Source organism: Microtus ochrogaster, chromosome 24 (genome assembly GCF_000317375.1).
Source record: "Microtus ochrogaster isolate Prairie Vole_2 chromosome 24, MicOch1.0, whole genome shotgun sequence".
NCBI lineage: Eukaryota > Metazoa > Chordata > Mammalia > Rodentia > Cricetidae > Microtus > Microtus ochrogaster.
Genome location: NC_022024.1, coordinates 35,771,864 through 35,793,237, shown reverse-complemented (window position 1 = coordinate 35,793,237; position 21,374 = coordinate 35,771,864). Strand labels below are relative to the sequence as shown.

At 48.0% G+C, this 21,374-nt stretch overlaps 1 protein-coding gene across 1 annotated transcript in view; it reads right to left on the bottom strand.

Annotated features, from left to right (window-relative positions):
- Window positions 1-21,374, bottom strand: part of Rfx4 (regulatory factor X4) — a 151,209-nt gene that overhangs the window by 86,719 nt on the left and 43,116 nt on the right. Inside the window, exons 3-4 of the mRNA XM_005358245.2 lie at window positions 19,057-19,117; window positions 5,222-5,345 (exon numbers count right to left, since the gene is read on the bottom strand). Of these exons, the coding sequence (XP_005358302.1) occupies window positions 5,222-5,345; window positions 19,057-19,117 (185 nt within the window). The remainder of the gene's footprint in view (window positions 1-5,221; window positions 5,346-19,056; window positions 19,118-21,374) is intronic.

The window sequence follows — 21,374 nt, the reverse complement described above, 5'->3', positions numbered from 1 at the left end:
GGAGGGGGGTGGGTGCAGGGTGCTCGCCTGTGAGGTGTCATGAAGGTGGCTTGATTAGCTGTAAACGCACACTGGAAATTGCGGGCGAGCACTAAAATTCAGTTTTTTAAAAAAGCACAACTGATACAAAGCCAGATAGACACATGAAAGCAGGGCCGTATAAGATGTCCATATAAACAGGGGGAACTGTCCGTGGCCCAAGCATGGGAGACTGAGTTCAAATCCCCAGTTTGGCTAAGTACAGCTGTAGCCCCAGTGCAAGGTCCCTGAAGCCCACTGGGCAGCCAGTCTAGACAGTCAGCCTGCCTCACAGGATAAAGTAGAGAGAGCAGAGAAAGACACGGTCTCCACACACATTACATGCACGTATGTACACACCCGAACATGACCGTGAAATACACACACCTACAGAGTACTGCTCCAGAAGCTGAGGTGGTAGGATCACTGTAAGTTCAAGGCCAGCCTGGCTTACACAGTAAATCTGAGACCAAATGGGGCTAAATAGTAAGAGTTTAATTAAAATGGTTAATTAAAATAATTAGGGCAGGGAGGGGAAACTGTCTTGGTGGTTAAAATACTCAAAAGAACAAAGACCAGAGTTCAGATCCTCAGCATCCACAGAAAAGCTGGGTGTGGGAGGCTGGAGCAACACCTTGGCAGCTGAGAGTGTCGTTTCCTAGCTTGCAACCACCTCTAACTACAGATTGATGGGATTCTGACGCCTCTACAGGTAACCACATGCATGCATGTGCACACGCACACACACACACACACACACACACACACACACGTTAAATAAATAAAAATGAAAATAGAGTACAATAAAATAAGACATGAAATAACCAGACATAATGGCATATACCCATAACCCTAGCATTCAGAAGGTCAGCTGCAAGTTTGAGGCTGATCTAGTATACAAAGCAAGACTTTCTCTCTAAATAAGTAAATACACATAGATAAATAAATACATAGACCAAACTGTAAACAGTGGGAAATAGCAAAACATAAACACAGATTAAGGAATGAGGACAACGAATAGGAAACTAACAGCTGCGGTAACATTGCTCCCACTGTGTCAACAATCACTGCAGGTGAGCATCACTCTGCAACTGCACCAATCAGAGAGAAGCTGCAGGTGCTGGGCAGGCACTGTAGGTTAAGCCCGGGAAGCCAAGGCAAGCAGATCAGGATTTGAGGCCAATGTGAGCTGCACAGAGAGCCTGGGCTGTGCAGAAAGATCCTAGCTAGACCTTGAGAAAGAGACAAGATGTCGGGGAGAGACTGTTGGCTTGTTGAAGTAAATAAAGAAACAAGATCCAACTATATGTTGCTTACAAAAAAACCCTTTAAATATAAAGATGCTTAGATATGAAAACTGGATGGAGAAGGAATGCCAAGATAACAGTCATCAAAAGGGCAAGGAGTTGCTCTGACTTCAGATAAACCGACTTAAGCCAAGGAGCACTGTCTAGCATACAAGGGTGGATGGCACACTGACCAAGGGGCCAATTCCCCAAGAAGGGGTAGCAGTTCATAATGCTGCTCAGAACAACAGAATAGCAGACTTAGTTTCAACATGGTATAGAAGGCCTAGCTACCTATTGTAATAAGCAGGAAAAGGAAATAAAAGAGAGATCAGGAAGAATGAACAGAATGGTCTTCATCCACAGATAACGTGATTGTCTATGAAGAAAATCAAGATATATTGAGAAACAAACAAAAACAATTTTTTAAATTAAAAAGAAATTATAGAAGTGTTGCAGGATATGAGGTTAATACAAAAAAGCTTTTTCTACCACCAGCAATGAACACAACACTGCTTACATTGGCACTCTCAAAAATGAGAAGTCGTATAAGTGCAGTTAGATGTGTATAAGATCTATATGAAGAAAACTCAGTGGAAAGAGAGTCAAGGAAAGCTACATAACTGGACCGGTATTCCACACGCATGGATGAGAAGAACACACAACCTGGTTAAGACTTGAGTTCTTCCCAACACGATGTATAGATTAATTATAACCCAACTCCAAATCCCAGCAGGTATTTTGTAGTTATTATCCAACTACTTCTGAAGTTTACACGGAGAAGTCAGAGACCCAGAATAAGCAGTATATTATTAAAGAACAAAGAGAAAGGACTGGCAATACCTGACCTCAATGCTTACTATGAAGGTACAGTAATCATGACATTCTAGTATTGTCAAAAGAATAGACAAAATAGATTAATAAAAAGAACACACAGCACAGAGGTAGACCTTCTGGGAGGGTTACCCTTCATTGTCACCCTGACAGGATTAGAACCACCTGAGGGTGTCTGTGAGGACATTTTAGGAAGGTTTAACTGAGGTGGAAGGGCCCACCCTGAATATGGCTGGCACCATGATATGGCTGGGGGCGGGCGGGTTCTTGGACAGAATAGAAAGGGCCTAGCAAATGGAAAGCCAGTGTTCATGTCTCCCCACGTCCTGACCACAAACCAGCTGCATCACTTTCCTGTCGCCATGAATTCCCTGCCGTGACGGATGCTACCCTAAAGCCTAGAGCCAAAATCTAGTCACTGTCCAAGTATGTTGTTACATGCCCATGCACGAGGGTGCACACACACAGCTTCACACACAAAGCACACATGAGCATGTATGTACAAAAGGAAAAAGAGGTTAAGGATGTGAGATCACAGAAAACGACCTAAGCCACTAGCAAAAGCCAACCCAAGAGCAGTCCAGTTAAATCTTCCGCAACCTCTCCACTTCCTGAATAACTCCAGGACCCAAGGTCACTGCCGCTTTCCCAGAAGCCAGTGCTTGCGGAGTTTGGCCAACGGTGAGACATCTCAGGCCTCGCTTGTGGCAACGAAACTGCTGCCTTCATCTTTACCAACAGCGGTTTCCAGGCAGGCTGCCCCAGGGACAGCTTCAGAGCGGACATCTGACTCATTGCTTGCCAAGGGAGGGGGGAGGAGGGTGGGGAGAGGGCGCTACCAATAGAGTCTCCCTTAAAAATGAAGAAATACCGTTCTAAGTTAAAAGTTCACAGATTAATCGTAAGTTTGGATGCCCCTGCTCAAGGGCAGGCTGTACCCCAAGGTTTGCAGAATCTGGTTCCCTTCTCCAGAGGAAACAGCAGCTGTAAAGTACAGGAGTATCAGGATGGGCAACTGTGTGCTTGAGATTTCAATGCAACAAACTCATCATGGACCCTCAGCAGGCACCCTCTGCCCCTGGCAGCTGGAAGGACAGTCCCAACTTGAGTGTGTTTGGACTATTGGCAAGGAGGATATCCTATTTACTTATGGTCTTAATAATAAGGACAATTGCTTGCATTCAGTCTGATGACTGAACATAGATGTCTCTTAGTGTCTGTGTTGGAAGCTTTGGCACCAAAATTCATGGGGAGGAAGCTCCTCATTCAGAAAACCATTTGAAGACATCTGTGTGGTCAAATGTGTCAGCGGAGACCAAGAACCCAAGAAGAGAAGAAATTTGGCAGGAGGTGTCTCAACAAGGAAAGGGAGAGGAAAATGGGCCTGGGAGGCAGTCCAGAAGGAAAAGCTAAGAGACACAGGGCAGAGAGGGGCTGGGATTAGTGGGAAGGAGCTGAGGACCAATAAACCTACTGATGAAGAAGACTTGATCCCAGCCTTGTTGAGAAGTAAAGATGCCCAAGAACTTCACAGGGGTTTTCTGTGGGCTGTCACATGAGAAACAATAGGACACCATGCTTCATCCATGGTCCATTGGTGTCTGGAACAAGAGCTGCTCCATAGACCCTTCCGTGACGAAGGGGCCATCCAATATTGCGGTCTCTGGCCAGGTGTTGCTATTTGCAGTGCAGCCAACACAACTGCTGGAGGGCCAAGCTCTTGCTTTTGTGGAAGTTTCAATAAGTTAGATGCTGTGTGTGACTAAAAAGCACAGGGGTAAGGAGAGATGGCATAGGCAGAAGAGGAGTCCAGGTCAGGGGGCTTCTAGACCACAAACCTCTGGGAATTTGACCACATCTTAAAGGGAATGGAAGTGAAGAGCTAACAGGGAAGGACAGACTTTAGTCAAAGTCCTCTTGAGGAAGAGTTCAAGGACATGCCAAAATGACCACAGAGCTGTGGAAGTTTTTGTTTTGTTTGTTGTTTTAAAATAAACCCTCCACGCGAGCAAACCAATCAACGGTGTTGGTTTCCTTTACATCATAATTTGAGCTAAAGGATGACTGCTTGCATCTGTACACAGAAACTTCAAAGATGAATTCATAACACTAACAGTTGTGGTCACAAGCAAGAGGGTGGTTAATATATATCTGAGTTGCTGGGTGACTAAGTCATTTTCCAGGCCCCACTGATATCTCACCTGAACCTTGTTGCTTCCCACAAGGCAGCTGAGGCTCAGAGAGGTTGCATGTTAAATTCTTAGAAGCTGCCCAAGCTGCCCCTCTATCCGTACCTACCTAGCCTTTCCACTGCGGTCACTTCGTGAGGATGCCAACACAGGCTGGTGTCACGGGAGTCATAGAACACTCTCCCTTCCCTCACTGCTGGTCTGAGCCTCTCCGAGCAGCACATTGGACCCCCTCCCTAGGTCCTCCTATGACTACCTAACACGGGCTGGGGACCCCAGGACCACCAACGTCATAATCCAAGATGGTTTCCCAGTCTCTCCAAGGCACGCATTCCCAAGCCAAGTGCCTCTCTGGTCCCAGGTTCACCATCCGACGTAGATGCACTGGTACACTCATATCGGCATCTTGCAGAAGAAACATTACTTTGTGCACGTGAAATACAAAGGAAAGACAGCAGAGGCCTTCAGCTTCTTGCTTCATAATGCTCCTGAATTGACTAGCATTGTTACAGTCAGGTATTGCCAAACCCTGTAGATTGCTTTCTTCTGGGGTTTGATTTGGTATTGTTTTGGTATAACTGTGTGAGGACTTTGCAACAAAAGATCACATCGAAGTCACCCAAGTGTTTATTTTAGTAACTTCATAAAACAAGAATTGGGATGTTTTAAATCTGTGTGTTATGGGCCAGCAAAATGAGTTAACGGCACCTGCCGCCAAGCCTAAGGGTCTGAGTTTGAATCCCAAGACTCATAGTGGAAGGAGAGAATTGGACTTTTGCCTCTCGTCTCTGTCTCTGTCTCTCTCTCACACATACACTAACACACTAAGTAAAATGTAAATTTTAAAAAATTTAAAGTATGCGGATTATCTAAAGTTGGGGAGCTTAGACTGACCTTCCCAAAGCTGGCCGCGTTGACGGGCTGGGTGTCATTCTTCTCACAGAAATCCAGGTAGTGCATGTACAGGGCACTGCGAGGGATGCAGACGCCCTCGGCGATCTCATAGTTCTCCTCCAGCCTAGAGAAACAGACACTCAGTGAGAAGAGCAACAGCAACCGAGTCTCAGCTCCCCTTCCTTCCAGCCTGGCAAGGCCCCAGAAACAGGGCTCTTCCTCCACGATGAGAAGCCGGGGTCACCTATAGGGTCAGCAGGTTCCTTTGCCTTTGGTCCTGGTTACTTTTCCAGCCCAAATTCCAGTCTCTCTACTATGATCTGACCCTGGCCTGGACACACTGGCGAGAAAGGTCCCTTCAGACCTTTAAAGCTATGTAAGAGCTTGCAGGAGCACCGCTCAGCCAGGCTTCAAACCACGCGTTCACTTTGAAGCCATTTCTAACAGGAAGATGTCAGAGGCTATGTGACCAGAGTAGTAGAGAGGAATTATCTGAGCAGACTCATGGGCAGGCAGAGGTGGCACAGCTGGACAGTCACTGGTCACTGCCAAAGGGAGACTTCATGATCCTAGTAGCGTTGACCTCTGGTTATGCTAGGGTCTTCTTCCTCTGGGCGGTATTCAGGCTGGTAGTGCTATATCCCGTACATTCCCGCGTGCAGGTTAGGGGTTCTGTGGAAGGAAATGTCCACTCTCCAACTGGGTTTGGTGACCGTGAGCAGGTTACCTAACCTCAGGCCTCAGTTTCCCTTCAGAAGTGATGACTGATGACTACGTTTTAGGGTGGCTATTGATATCAAACAAAGTGGTATGTGTATTATAAGTACTGGGCCCAGATGTCCTGTGAATGGCATTAGGAGTCCTCAATCTTCTTTTCCATAAGACACTTTGCCACACCTACGTATCCCAACTCTGTGATAGACATTGAGGGCACAGAATAAATTAAATAAGTTTTGAAGTTTTTTTTTAAAAAGTAAACAGAATTTAGGAATCCAAATGAATTCTGCCTTCAATGACATCGATCTGTCAGAGACCTCTTCCCACACCCCTGCTGTGGAACATGACACCCCAGAGGAGCCTGGGGTACACACAGCTCATTAAACACTCCAACAGAAGACAGTTCTCCTACGGTCACTGGACTTTTAGGGAAACCATTCAAAAACAAACAAACAAACCCGGAATCAAGTTTAGGGGATAGTATGATGGGTACCTGTTTTCTGGGATTTTTTCCTTGCTCTTGTTGTTAAAATAAGGCATGATTCTTAAGCAATGGAACAACTGTCCTCAAGTAGCTTAGCCTCACTCTGAGGGCACTTGCCAGAGAAGTGGCCCAGCAGTGTCGTAACTCAAAGAGAATGAGGACACGGCCTCCCAAGGGGCCCCCGTGAAGGGGTGGCACTCCCTGAGCTCATTCCAGCACAAGACTGACAAAAGTCAGCTCAAGCATTTCAAATCTCATGCATGAATCTGACCCCAGGGACGCAGGCAAAGGCAGGGCCGAGTGCTGAGGGGTCCCGGCCGTTCAGTCCACGGCCCTCTCTTCGGAATGGGCCTAAGGAGTAGTTCCTGGTTCTCAGGTTCCAGTAAATACCTCAAGCAATTCTTTCTAGAGGACCAAATACCCTGAGTCTGGGGGAGTATCCAGTCACCTCAGAATCCATGAAGTCCCCCATATCACTCGGCACACATCGGTGTCTGGTGTTGATGGATGGATCATTTCAATGACTTAACTCATTCAACAAATGTGTATTGACCTTATCACCCTCCAGGCACTGGGGCCACATCATGGTGAGCAAAATGGTCCTGGATGGCATACAGTGAGCAGATTCACAGTAAACAGAGGGATGGAAATGGGGTCTGTAATTCCACACACACTTCCTGAGGGCTAAGCAGTGACCTCAACATAAGGAAGCAGGTTAGTATGGCCCCTGAGTTGGGATGGTATGCATATTCACGAAATGTCCCACATTAAAACATAGACAAATTAAGGAAACAATGGTGAACAAAATGAAGCCGTTCTACACCAGTGCAAGTGTCCTCCGTGCTAGCAATGGAACTCTACCTGGGTTTCACCTGGGGAAACTGGCTCCAGGTACACAGGAGGCCTCTTGAGGCTGTCCTGAGCTTTGGATCTGGGATAAATGAAGATCAGCCTACAAGTTTAGCCACGCTCCCTAACTGCCGCTCAGAGCACTGCTTCTCTGTAACTTCAGAGGCCCAGCTGAGGCTCAGACTTTATAGGGACCCCGTAAATGAAGCACTGTCACCACTGGGGAAGGGGAGTCTTACATGCCTGCTTTGATTTGTCTAAGCACCAATGGCTCAGCTTTTAAACCCCAGGACTTTGCACAGAAGAATCTGGATTCCTGGCTTCTTATGAAAAAGCTGAGATCTGGCAACCGGGACCAATATTCCCTCATGACAACAATGGGCCAGGGTGACATGTGCCCTGGGGTTGGCCAGAGTCCTTACTCCTCCCCGTCGTTCTTACACCAAGTCTGTTTTCTGTCCCTTTCCTGGCTCCTGCGGGCACTTGTGTTGGCATAAGACATGACCTAAGTCCTAGTTCACTCTGGAGTCCACTGGGGAGAATGACACAGGAAATGAGAATCTGGAAATGCTATCACCTCCCGACCAGAGACGCCTTTGGAAAGGGAAACCCTGGTTAGTGTGTAGATGGAGTGGATAATTATGGCTCCACAGAGGACTTCGGGTTGAAATTTTGTAACAGCTCAAATTCATGGAGTTTGTTCTAGGTGCCAGGCACTGGGTCGCCAGGGTTATTTTCTTTCAATTCTCATGGTAATCACATAAAAGTCAGGCATGTAGACACATGCCTGTAACCTTAGCACTCAGAAGGATGGCGTGGGAGGGTATGAGGTTTGAGGATCATTTAGACTAACATAGTGTATCCAGGCATGGCCTGAGCTACACAGTGACAACCTGAGTTAACAAGAAAACCCAAGTGAAGCAAAAACAGAACAGAAAAGCCATATGAAGTAGGCAGTATACCGACCTTTCACACCGAGAGACTAAGGCTCAGAAAGTAGAATTCATTTGCTAATGTGACCAGTGATTAAGAGAACTTTTCTCCCAGAAGCCTTTTCTACTGCTGCAGATGGCGGAGGCTCCAGACAGGGGAACCAAAGAGAGCAATAGATGTGCCGTGTGCTCTGAATGATGGGGACATCTGCCTGAGTGGGAGGAGGGGCTTGCAAAGGGAGACCTGAAAGGAAAGGAGGGTGGGGACTGTGGAGAATCTTTAAATGTGGCTTGACACGACGTCCTTGACAAGGGGCTACCTTAGCATCCAGATGACGTAGGGGCTAGGGATGGCTCAGGGGCTAGGGATGGCTCATGGGGGAGGGGCTAGGGATGGCTCATCAGGGGCTAGGGATGGCTCATCAGGGGCTAGGGATGGCTCATGGGGCTAGGGATGGCTCATCGGTTAAGATCATTTACTGCTCTTTTTCTCAGCAACCATGGCGGCCAGATCACAACTTCTTGTAACTCCAGCTCCAGGGATCCAACACTATCTACTGACCTCTACAGGCAGGTCTATGCATAACACACACACACACACACACACACACACACACACACACACACACACACGACTCGGTTTGTGCAGTGCTTGTTGTAAAGCCTGAGAACCTTCACTGTGAAGCATGACCTCGGATCTCCAAAGCCCATGTTTTAAAAGTGAGCATGGAGGTGTGTGCATGTAACCCCAGAGCTGAATATGCAAAGACGGAGAGCTTTGGGGTTGGCCAGCCAGCAGACCAAGCCAGTAAGTTACAGGGCCAGTGAGGAACTGTGCCTCAAAAACATGATGTGGAGAGTGACTGAGAAAATGGGACAGGATACTCGATGTCAACCTCTCACTCACACGTGCACTCACTGTACACGCACGCACACACAGACACACACACTCACACAGACACACGCACGCACACACAGACACACACACATACACACACAGATACACATGCACACAGACACACACGCACGCACACACAGACACACACACACAACTCTCAGAGGCAAGAAAACCTTCTTGCCTGATTACTTCTAGAATGCTCTATTAACCACAATAATACTGTTGACAAAGGTTAAGAACATGAATGTAAAGCTAATAGGTTCTGTTAACTGATAGCCAAGTATAAAGAACACAAAAAGGCAAGAAAGTAACCCCCACAAGTTCCATCTTAGACTTGCGAGTGTTCCGTTAAACTATTTCCCTAAATTAACAGAGGTTTGACTTCAGGTCTTCAGGCCATTGCATGAGGGACATTTTCTATTCTAATACACCAACATGAGGGTAGCCGGGACTTGGAGAAAGGAGAGTGTCCCTTTGTGCTGTGTTAACGTTGTCCTAAGTTTACTTTAGCCCAAACAATCCAAGGATTCAGTGGTAAAGCAAGCTTTTCAAGCCACTTGGAATCTCTTTGTGGGACACTTTTAAATGAGAGAGCACCCCTCCCCCTGCTAAGGAACCAGAGCGGCACAGATAAAGGTGGCAGTACCTCTGAGGTGGATGACCAAGGATAACTAGCAAAGTTGGGTTAACTGGTATTTTTCACAAGGATCAGCAAACATATGAGACTAGTCTGAACGCATTGTACTAGTTCAGGCAAGAAGTACTAGGTCTATGCTTTGTTGACTCCCATGGGAGGCCTGGCCCTTTCTGAATGGAGATGGGAGAGGAGGGGATGGGGGAGGGTAAAAAGGAGGTGGGGGAGGGAATGGAGGAGAGGAGGGAGGGGAAACTGGTCGGTATGTAAAATAAATGAAGAAATGATAGTAATTAAAAAGAAGCACTGGGCCTGTACTGAGTCAAGACAGCATGTGGGATATAGGTCTCCTTTTGTCAGACTGGAGAAGTAGGCAGTTACTCAGGTGGGTCTCAGGTTCCTAACCTGAAAAGGGGTCCATCCCATTGTCAGAAATGCCCCAAGATGGGTAAAGCTTGGGGGACATAATGTTCTCAATGTGGTGTTAAAAACATGGATTCCCAAGCTGAGAGTAAACCCAGTGCTCAAAAGGCCGAGGCAGGAGGATCACCACGAGTCTGAAACCAGTGTGGACTATAGAGTAAAACCCTGTGCCCCCAGCCCTGCCACCAATAACAAAAGGCACTGGCTCCCAGGTGTACTCCTGGTTTCTCAAATCATTACGTGTCACTAAAGTCACGATGCCTGCACTTCTGTTTACTGTTCTGTGGTCTGTTTGCTGCTAACTCTGACCAAGAGATCAGGACTGAAATACGGCCCCCACGGTGATACACAGCAAGTGAGATGAACCCCTAGCAACAACAAACTATTTGGTTCTGCTCAATCAAAATCATGGTTCACACAGGCTGAGCTAATTAAGCCACTACCTGTGAAAGGCAAGCGCCTGCTAACCTACTACGTTTCTGTCGGGTTTTGTCCCTGTGACTGGAGCGGCTGAACCTCCAAGTATCCAGGTGGCTTATGACTATGAAGCATTTTAATAAGCTCTGTGAGTGATGGGCGTAATTGGCACGCAAGGGCACCTTTGATGCTAGAAGGATGCTCCAGGAATAGCATTGTGACGCCGTCCCTCAGACCCCCTGGCAAAACCTAGCGGCTCGGCGTGTGCACTGAAGTTACTAATTGGAGCATCCGCTCTGCTGACAGAGGCGGGAAAGAGAGAACGCAGTTAATTACTTCTCTTCATATCTGATGATGAATTCCCCCTTCCCTCCCTCCTTTAGAGGACATCATTAGCCTGGCATGGCGGGTGAGCAACGCTGCATTTCACCTGGAACGCGCACACATGCACACACACACAATCCTGGACTTGCTCTATTTTCTTACCTTCTATTTAACAACTTCATTGCATTTGAATTGAGCCTGTGCTATTATGGGCAGATAATGAACTCGGTCACCAGCTAGCGTGAGCCATTATCTGAGACACACATTTCTTAAGGAGATCTCCTTGGAAGGCTTCAGCCCGTGGCCTCCTGGGACACAGGGGAGCAGCTTTGTATCGATGCTCTCAAGCAACAGAGAATGTTGTGACGCCTGGAACCACGTCTCTTCTGAGCCACGTTTTACCTACAGCTTTTTATGTATACACATGCTGTCAGGCAAAGTGTCTACCTCTTCAGTTACTGCTCACTTATCTGGAAATGCTACAACAGGTCTACTTTACCAAAGCAGGATCTAAAAAATAAATTCCCAAAGTAGAAAAGCAGAGATGGCCACAGAGACTAGACACTATATTGTTTTGTTCTACTTGTATTTAGAGATAGTGTCTTACTATGTGTCTCTGACTGTCCTGGAAATCACTACGTAAACCAGGCTGGCCTCGAACTCAGAGAGATCCACCTGCCTCTGCCTCCCGCATGCTGGGATTAAAGCTGTGTGTCACTGTGCCTGGCTTGGTTTTTGTTTGTTTGCTTTGGGATCTGAGACTGCAACAGTAGGAATTTGCTGGGCAATGAGAGCCGGACAGTGTTCTACACCTTCAATGGCTCCACACTGCCTCCTCACAGAAGTCCAGGTTTCTTCCCAAGGCCTCCACTGTCTGACCCCTGACTGATTCTCCAGCCTTCACTTGCCCCATCCTCCACAGATACCCTCTCTTCAGCTATTGGGCTGTGCCCTGTACTTTATATACATTTACCATAATGCACCCATATGTGTCATATGCACCCATACGTGTCATAATGCACCCATAGTGTCATATGCACCCATACATGTCATAATGCACCCACACGTGTCATATGCACCCATAGTGTCATATGCACCCATACGTGTCATAATGCACCCATACATGTCATAATGCACCCAAGTGTCATATTGCACCCATACGTGTCATGTGCACCCATATGTGTCATAATGCACCCATAGTGTCATACGCACCCATACGTGTCATATGCACCCATACGTGTCATGTGCACCCATACGTGTCATAATGCACCCATAGTGCCTGGTGGCAGTGAACCACGTACACAGCAGCAATGTCCTAAGAACAGAACAGCAACCAAAGGTTGTTGTCTGTGGCATCACAGTCATCCTGAGAGCAGAGTGGAGGTCCTTCCTCCCGTGTATGTGCTGATGCAGGGGTGACATACCAACTGTGCTATCAAGTGCATGGTGCATGTGCGTGTGTGTGCGTGCGTGCGTGTGTATGCATGGTGCGTGTGTGTGTGTGTGTGCATGCGTGTGTGTGTGCATGTGTAAGTCAGAGGATGACTCATGGAGATCATTTCTCACCTTCCACCATGTGGGTCTAGAGGTTGAACTCAGGTCCTAGACTAGGTGGCAGGTACATTTACCCACTGAGCCATCTCTCCAACCGACATACAAACGTTTTGGTGGCAAATGACTGCTACGGGTGTGTTTATCATATGCCATTCTAAACGATGGCTTCAGAGTGAGCACGCTCCTTGAGCTCACGCGTCCACACCCGCAGCAACCTCGTCACTGGACTGTGTCATTCTCTCCTGTGTCAGGTTTAATTTCCCCATTTCCTCATGGCTGGAGAGGCGAGCAGCTGTAGCACATATACCACACACACTTCTACGATGCTCACTCAACAACGCCATGACCTAAGACCTGTGTCTCCCAGGACGTGTGTCTGCGGCTAGTGCGTGACTATGGCAGATCTGCCCATCCTGCAATTTTATGGAACTTGAGTGACTTTGAGAGACATCATCTGATGGGGGTGGAGGAAGCACTGCCCCAGTGTGTCCTGAATCTGCAGATCTGGCCAGTCCAGAGCGGAGAACGGAACAGGAGTTCTCTCTGCCATTGCAATGACTACCTGGCCTGGAGCACAGAACCGTCTGATCCGTCCCTGGGTTTGCTTATAACTTCCCAGAGGCCTGGGTTCAGAAATGTAGGTGCAGGGGTCTGCCCAGCTGTTGGGTATCCAGGTCTATTACTTGGGGTTTTATATTTCCCACAAGCTATCAACGCTTCTGTCCAGGAGGAGGCTGGCGACTGGAGGCCCTGAAACTAAAGGGATTCTGACACAGGCTCCTGTCCCGTGTCCTCCGTCTTCTTTATCCATTGCCCATCTCTACCTCTCCTCGCCTTACTGTGGCTGGTGGGGCCCCAAAGATCATCTTTGTGAGTCTCCTTACACCTCTGGGGAGGGTTCTCCACATGGAGCAGAACCCCAGGCAGACCTAGGAACCATGACCTGGTCTAAAATACTGTGATGTTCAGGTTTAAATGGTCAACTAGCTGCAGCCTAGACTCACCTGGGGCAAGAACTGGGTGAGGGATGGCCCAGCTCCAGCAGACCCGTGGGTGTGTCTGTAGGTGGTTGTCTTTATTGTTGGCTAAATCCACTGTGAGTGGCAGCACACTCTAGGCTGGGCCCTGAACTGTACCATTAAAAAAAAAAAAACTAGCCAAGCAAGAGAGAGTAGAAAACCTTCATGTTATTCATCCCCCCTCTTCTGGACTGTGGATGTGGCGAGACAGGCTGCTGGAGTTCCTGGGTGGACTTCTTCAAAAGGATGGACTAGGATTCTGAGTAGAGAAAATCCTTACTCCCTGCTATCTTGCTTTTGAACAGGTTATTTCCTTAAATTTAAAGAGGGAGAGGGAGGAGGAGAAAGAAGAAGAGGGAGGAAGAGACAGACAGAGAGCACAGAGACCCAAAGAGGCACTAATTAGATCCTCTAGACCTGGAGTTCCAGGTGGTTGTGAGCCACTCGAAGGGGGCGCTGGGATCTGAACACAGGTCCTCCGCAGAGGCAGTGTGCTCTCTTGACCACTGAGCTGTCTCTCCAAACTGTCCAGGACGTTTGTCATAGCAACTGAAACAAAACGAGGACAGACATCCAAGTCTGACTTAACAACAGTGCCAGGTCTAGCAAGCCACTGGTGATTTGTGAGAACATTTTAAAGAGAAACACTGAATCTATTTGATTTCACACTAATATCAAATATCAACAGCCCATGAAAACAGGGAAAACGTTCACACCTCCCAGCTACCCTCACCAAGAAAGCGACTCCTCACTGCCTCATCTTCAGCCTGCTGGGTACTGGGGGACCCTTCCGTCTTTTGCTAGTGGCTGAGGAGGAGACTGCCCCCACCCTGACGATGCACAGGGCTCAGAAAGGGCACAGTAGTGGGTGCGGGAGGGAGCAGGCCACAGAGGAGCCATGCATTGGCAGCAGGTCAGCCGGCATGGCCCAACAGGGCCGCTTTCCATTTCAAAATCTCCAGTGTGAATAGGGCTGATTGTGTGGCTGGGATTCCAGCGGCGCCCAGCATCCCCAGTGAGGTGGGATTTACTCACCCCCATGACCGAGGTTGCTGGAAAGGGTTTGGCAGGAGCCCTTGGACAACATTTGCCTGTTTTCTGCTGGAAGCTGCCTCCAGATCATGTGGCCCCGATTCTTTTTGGCTGCTTGGCAGTTATGTTATTTGTTCCTCCGAGGAGGCCTGGTGTCTCCAGGGTGGTGGGGAGGGGGCTTGGGAGGGGAGGGGCCAGAGGAGAAGCAAACCATTCCTAACCCAGTTCTAGTGGCAAGCCAAATCATCCTAGGGAGGCTGGGTGCTGTCAGCCTGGCGCAGCTCTCCTCAACACCCCTTTGGGAGCACAGTGCCACAGGAGACAGAGGACAGCGTGAAGGACCTGAATGACTCAGACATAAGATTCCTATAAAGAGATTCCTAGGCTTGTGTGTCTAAATCCTTTGTAGTGCAGGGGAAGACAAAACTGGAAACGGTTTGGGGGCAGAACTGCAACTCCATTGCCAGCAGTTGTTCTTCATGTGTGCACGGAGAAGCCCTCCCCAGGGCTGCAGAAGCCCCATGTGGAACCTTCTGTGGGGTCCTCTCTATAATTCAGAGGTGACATCTGGACAGACTTAAATACCTAGCACGAGGAAAAGGGGCCAGCTCTGCAGCTGTTCTCCAGGCAGCGCCGTGTGCCTCTTAGAAGGAAGCTCATTCTCTTAGTCTTCAAATGTGGGGGGAGGGGCGCACGCACGTGCCATGGCAGGTGTACGGGGTCATTTCTGTCCTGCCGTGTGGGCTCCATTGGGTTGTTAGCTCAGTGACAGGTGCTTTTGGCCCTTGAGTTACCTCCTCATCCTGAGGTTAATTCTTTATTGACTAATCCGGCGTGACATCAGGATGTTAAGGAATAAAGTCAGCCGTGGATCTACGGAGTCTGGGGCAATGGTGGAATACATCTGTTTGCCTCTTATAAGGAGGACAGAAATAAAATAAAATACAAATTAAAAACAGTGCAAAATTCCCTGGGTGAGCGCATGTAAACACACACCCCCGCACGCCTTACTGAAAAGTTATTTCTGAGAGAAAGCAGAATAACTACAGTGAAAATGGACATTGGTCTAATCTTCGGTTTCATTTTCTAACAACAATAAAAAAAATGTGTTACTTGTGTTAATAACAGAAGAAACAGGAGGCATCTGTGACTATATGTATTCCTGGCCTTTCATTGAACACTAGATGAAGGGGAGAGGAGAAGTATGCGAGCATCCCTGAATCTGCAGACAGAGCACTGATGAACCAGCTCAGATTAACCTCTGAGCTCCCGGGCAGCCAGAGAGAAAGGGAGACGTGCTGTAAGTCGCATTGCTGTTTTCTGTAGGATGAAGGCTGCACCCAGTTCCTTCTGAGAGACAAAGCTTTAGACTGGAACCATATCACAAAAAATAATAACCATTCACGAGGGAGCTTTATGGAGGGGGTGGGGTTAAGTGTGATGTTCTCACGTTTAGAGGAATGTCCTACACGTTCCCGCCAGACACACCATTCTCCCTCATCAGGATTTTGGTTTTTGTGTGTATGTCTTGAGACAGTATGGTGTAGCCCCTCAAACTTGGTATGTCAGAGGGTCGCCTTAAGCACCTGGTCCTCCTGCCTTCACCTAGTACATGCAGGGATAAACGACACGCCCCTCCTCTGTACCGCAGTGTTCCTTGCACACGCCCCTCCTCTGTACCACAGTGTTCCTTGCACACGCCCCTCCTCTGTACCACAGTGTTCCCTGCACACGCCCCTCCTCTGTACCGCAGCCATCTTTGCACGCTACACGGCTGTGGTGCTTTGAAGGAGCCCAGTCTGCTCCCCTCGTGGGATGCTGGTGTGTGTGACCAGACTGCTCCTCGTGGTTAACACTATGACTGGCACAGGGAAGTGGGCTTCTGGGGCTGAGGCCTGAGCCTAGAGGAAGCTATCCTTGGCAGAATATGAAGAACACTGCCTTTCCTGGAGCAACATGCTGGCCCACTGGCTTAGTTCTGAGGACAGACCCAGGTGGTGGTGATAAGGCTTCTCTGCTTGACTGACGGGCTTATCTCTGAGAGGCTGTGGGGGCCTCAGAACCACCCAAGGGTGTCACTCTCCTCCCAGCCCAGGTCCTCATCACCTGCTCCAGAGCTCCACATGGATCCTGGGCATAGGCGGAATGTCCGCTGTGTGCTTTCTCATCCTGAAAAGTGGAGAGCCAGGCTACAGCCTCAGGCCACTGGAGCAGTCCTGTCTGGATGTTCCTCTGGCCTGGCTTCTGCAAGCCACGGTGTCTGTCCATGGGAGTGTCACTTCCCAGAAGCTGTCCCTTCCTGCTCATCACAATAGTGCTGCCAGCGTCCTTTGGTGCCACTGAGTCATTCCATAGCACCCCCCTCGGGGTAATATGTTCCTGGTTTCCTTTCTGGTCCCTTAAAAAAACTATCACTGTGGGCGCAGCTCAATTGGTAAAGTGCTTGCCTAGCTTGGCCAAGGCCCTGGATAAGCCAGGTGTTAGTGCCTGGCCCACACTGTAAACCCAGCACTCAGGAGGTAGAGGCCAGAGAGTTCAAGGGCAGCCTGGGCTACAGACCCTGCCTCAAAAAAAAAAAAAAATTAAACAGTTCTGTTTGTCTCTTCTACATCTTATCCCAGAACAGGACCAGCCTGACACATAGAAGGTATTGATTAAGAATTACTTGAATTCAGTTAATGACTGAAGCTCTATTAACATACAATACAAAGGAAATTGGAGACTGATTTGCCATTCCTAAAAGAACATATTTTCAAATTTGCTTTGCCAGTTGGTGGATGAAGTCAGTTCTAGAATGATCCACTTGCCTCATCACAGACAAACAGATGCTACAAGGCGGGTTTCTTCTGGTATCTTTTTGATATTTCAAAATGAACTGTTTCAGGTCGCTAAGAAGAAAGCGTTGCTGTCTTGTGTTTCTAGAACTGCCCATACCCAGTATCCTCTGCACGGACGCGTCACTCCTGTGGTGGCACCATGGCACATAACTGGCATGGTATCTGGGGAGGACTACAGCCGCAGCTTTGCTAGGGGAAGTAGATGGAGATCACCTGCCCCTTGGTTTTTGGCAGGGGTTGGGGAGAATAGCATCCCATACAGCCAGACTGATCGCAAATTCACTGCACGCAGGGAGACGAGAGTTTCTAAACCTTTTACCTTCATCTCCCTCCTAGGGATGACAGCATGAGCTACCACATGTGATTCATCGTGTATAAAGGATCAAAGCCAGGCCTTCTGTATGCTAGGCAAGCACTCAACGAACTGAGCCAAATCCCCAGGTCACAGTCTTTAGGCTAATGCTTGCAGAGACAAGAGGAGGACAGACGGGGAGGGAGGGATAGCGTTCTGAAGGATATCGCCCCCCCCCCATAACAGCCATCAGCTTGCTGTCACCAAATACCAATGGTGGCTTTCCTGTCCCCCTTATTTGTCCATGTGTTCCTTCTCACTGAAGTTCTGCTAGCAGGCTGACTGCGGAGATTCCGGAAGGCAAGCTGAGTTCTACCCCAATGCCCTCTCCTCTGTTACCTTCCCCTCCTCTCTGCATACACCAGCCCAGAGATGGAAAGATGACAATCCTTACAGCCCCTATCTGAGATCTCGTCTCAGTCCTTCCAAGCACCAGGCTGGCACTTAAGAGTCCCCCCCAGATCCCTGACTCCTCCCACTTCAAAAGCAGTAGACCACCAATGCTGTAACTCCTCTATAGAACGGATGCAGCAACACAAAGGCCATTGACTTAGAATGACATAGGGCACGTACGTGAGCCCTGCACATAGGCTGGTAAGGAGTAGACGTGAGTACCTTCCCCTCTCCTGGGTTCCCTGAGCTGGACTGGTGAGACAAAAATAGCCTTCAGTTGCCAGGTTCTCTGAAGCAAGGGTCTCAGGTCAGAGAGCTCAAGGGTTCAAGGCCACAACACAATGTTGAAGTAAAGCTTCGAGAAGAGGGGCTCGCTGTACATTTCATCAAGTCCAGGAATTTCAAACATTAACGGGAAGTCATTCTAGAGGATTACTTTTGTTAACGCTATAGTGTTGACTGTATTTCCCGCAACTGTTAATTCACTCGGGGCTCCTAGGTTAAGGATGGACAGACTTGAATTTCTATCATTTACTAAAAGTTCATCCATTGTAATAACAGATTCTATTAAAACTCGGAGGCAGAGGCAGGCGGATCTCTGTAAGTTCGAGGCCAGTCTGGTCTACAGAGCTAGTTCCAGGACAGGCTCCAAAGCTACAGAGAAACCCTGTCTCCAAAAACCAGACCAAAATAGAACAAAACAAAACCCACTTAAAAAAGTCACATGAAATCTCATCCTTACCAGTATTTCGATAATGGGAAAATATTTACCCCCAAAGAAAAGACATATGAAAACTCAAATCACCAGGCCAGAGCTAAGGCAAGCCCTTTGCATTTACCTGCAAACTACACAGATTTCAGATGACTTACCAAATGTCAAGTAAGCATGACAACACCAAAACAGCCGAGTGATAGGCTGCCCTACTAGAAAGGCCTGTGCGGCTGACATTGGCTGGCAGCGGACACTTACCATTGCAGAGTGGCAGGAGTGGAGTGGGGCTTGGAGGCTCTGTTATTTTCTTTTTCCTCATCTGTTAAATGAAAGAAAAAAGGAGTTGGATTCTGTTGGCAACGGGAGAAAGTCAAAGGCAGCTCGGTGACCCCAAGTTTCCAAAGACTGGGTCTTCCCAGATGCTGATGCTTGAGATGTTGACATCTTGGCATTCCAACATGCTAGCCTCGTTACATGCTAATCCAAACACAAGGAAAACTGACTTTTTCAGACAAGATCTCACTGTGCAGCCCTCATTATACACGGAACCTGGAGCTTACTATGTAGACCAGGCTACCCTCAAACTCAAAGACAAGCCCTAGAATTGAAGGTGTGCACCACGACACCTGACACAGAAAACTGACTCCTACAGAAGGCTCCAGTCCACTTTTCTTCGTGTGACAGCCGTAGTTAGTCTGACAAGCCACCCTTTGTCGTCATGAACTTCTAAAATGCTCCAGTCAATTAAATATTTTGGACATCTGTCTCCATGGTTTGAGGACTTAAGAATAAACATAGTGTCCTCTCTCACTGCTCCAGACTGATCGCTTGTGTCTCTTCGGTGTCTTTAGGAAATTAGTCAACTCCTTCAGCTCCCTAGTGACTCGGATCAAAGTTTTTATGAAAAGACCCAGAGCATCACTTTGTCCCTTCTGTTCTAAGCGCATGCCAGGAAGGCTCCACCAATGAGCCAGGAAATGGCTCCCACCAGAAAGAAACCTTCAACGAATGCTGTGGCCTTGCTGCCTTTAGAAACAGCTTGAGGTGTTTTGTCGGAGTGACGAGGACAGACTTAGACGTTCGTCATCTTATCTCTTTGTGACCTCAATGGGGCACTTTAGGACCGTGAAGGCTGTGTAGGAATTCAGGGGAGCCAGAAGAGGCAGTATGGCAGGCCAGAGTCTAGGAGCCATGCAGCCTCTTTTGTAAAGGGCTGGAGAGTAAGCAAGGTTTTCAGTCCAAGGGGAAAATCAAGAATATTTTTGTAGAACGTTTTCTTTTGGATACTAAGATCAAATTCATGTCAATCATCCTGCCTTAGCCTTCTTGAGTGCTCAGATTAAAGCCACTGTGACTTAGAATTTGTACAAGAAAGAAAGCAAATCCTTGCTCCCCCACATTTTTTTCAAAAATTCAAAGTACAGTAATTACAACCACGAATGTCTATAGCATATCTACTAAAGGGAAGAATAAAGTTATCTCAGACAGGCGCTTAACATTTCTCTTCATTGGGATTCAGTTAGAATTCCCCAATATCAAAAAAGTTCATCTGTAGAAGCCACCTATCTGTAAAAGATTCCATCTAGCAAAAGAGCCATCAGGCCGGTCAGACCACAGGGTCCTGATTGCTAAGTCCTTCAATGCAACAGTTCGAGCAATGGATAAGTCTCCGCCCACCCGAGAGCTACTGAGTCTTTCGTCCAAGTCCCAGTGAGGATTATTAAGTGGAAGATCAACACAAAGTCTCTAGATCCACAAATTTAACCCAAGAAAACCGCCATAGCCTCAGATAATTTCAAAAGAAAATCATATACATGTATGGAAATACATGATGAAATTCATTATTTCATACAATTAGTACATGCTAAAAAATTGGCTTTTAAGAAACTGGTTGGCTGGGTGTCATACATGCCTGTAATATCCAAACCCAGAGAGCTGTGGGAGGAGGGATAGTGAACGGGTCATGATCAGTGAGGAGGGATAGTGAATGGGTCATGATCAGTGAGGTCGGGATGACCTGAGTTACCGTGGAACTCCATGGCAGAGGCAGAGAAGAAGCTCCCGGAAGTTGTTCTCTGACCTCTATATGCACTCTGTAGCCACTCCGCAACACGGATGATTGTGTGCGTGAGCGTGTGTGCGTGTGTGAGAGAGAGAGAGAGAGCGTGTGCGTGAGCGTGTGTGTGTGTGTGTGTGTGTGAGAGAGAGGGAGAGAGAGAGCGTGTGTGTGAGCGTGTGTGTGTGTATGTGTGTGTGTGTGAGGGAGAGAGCGTGTGTGTGAGCGTGTGTGTGTGTGTGAGGGAGAGAGCGTGTGTGTGTATATGTGTGTGAGAGAGAGAGCGTGTGCGTGAGCATGTGTGTGTATGTGTATGTCTGAGGGAGAGAGAGAGCGTGTGCGTGAGCGTGTGTGTGTGCATGTGTGTGTGAGGGAGAGAGCATGTGCGTGAGCGTGTGTGTGTGTGTATGTGTGTGAGAAAGAGAGCATGTGTGTGTATGTGTGTGTGAGAGAGAGCGTGTGTGTGTATGTGTGTGTGTGAGAGAGAGCGTGTGTGTGTATGTGTGTGTGTGAGAGAGAG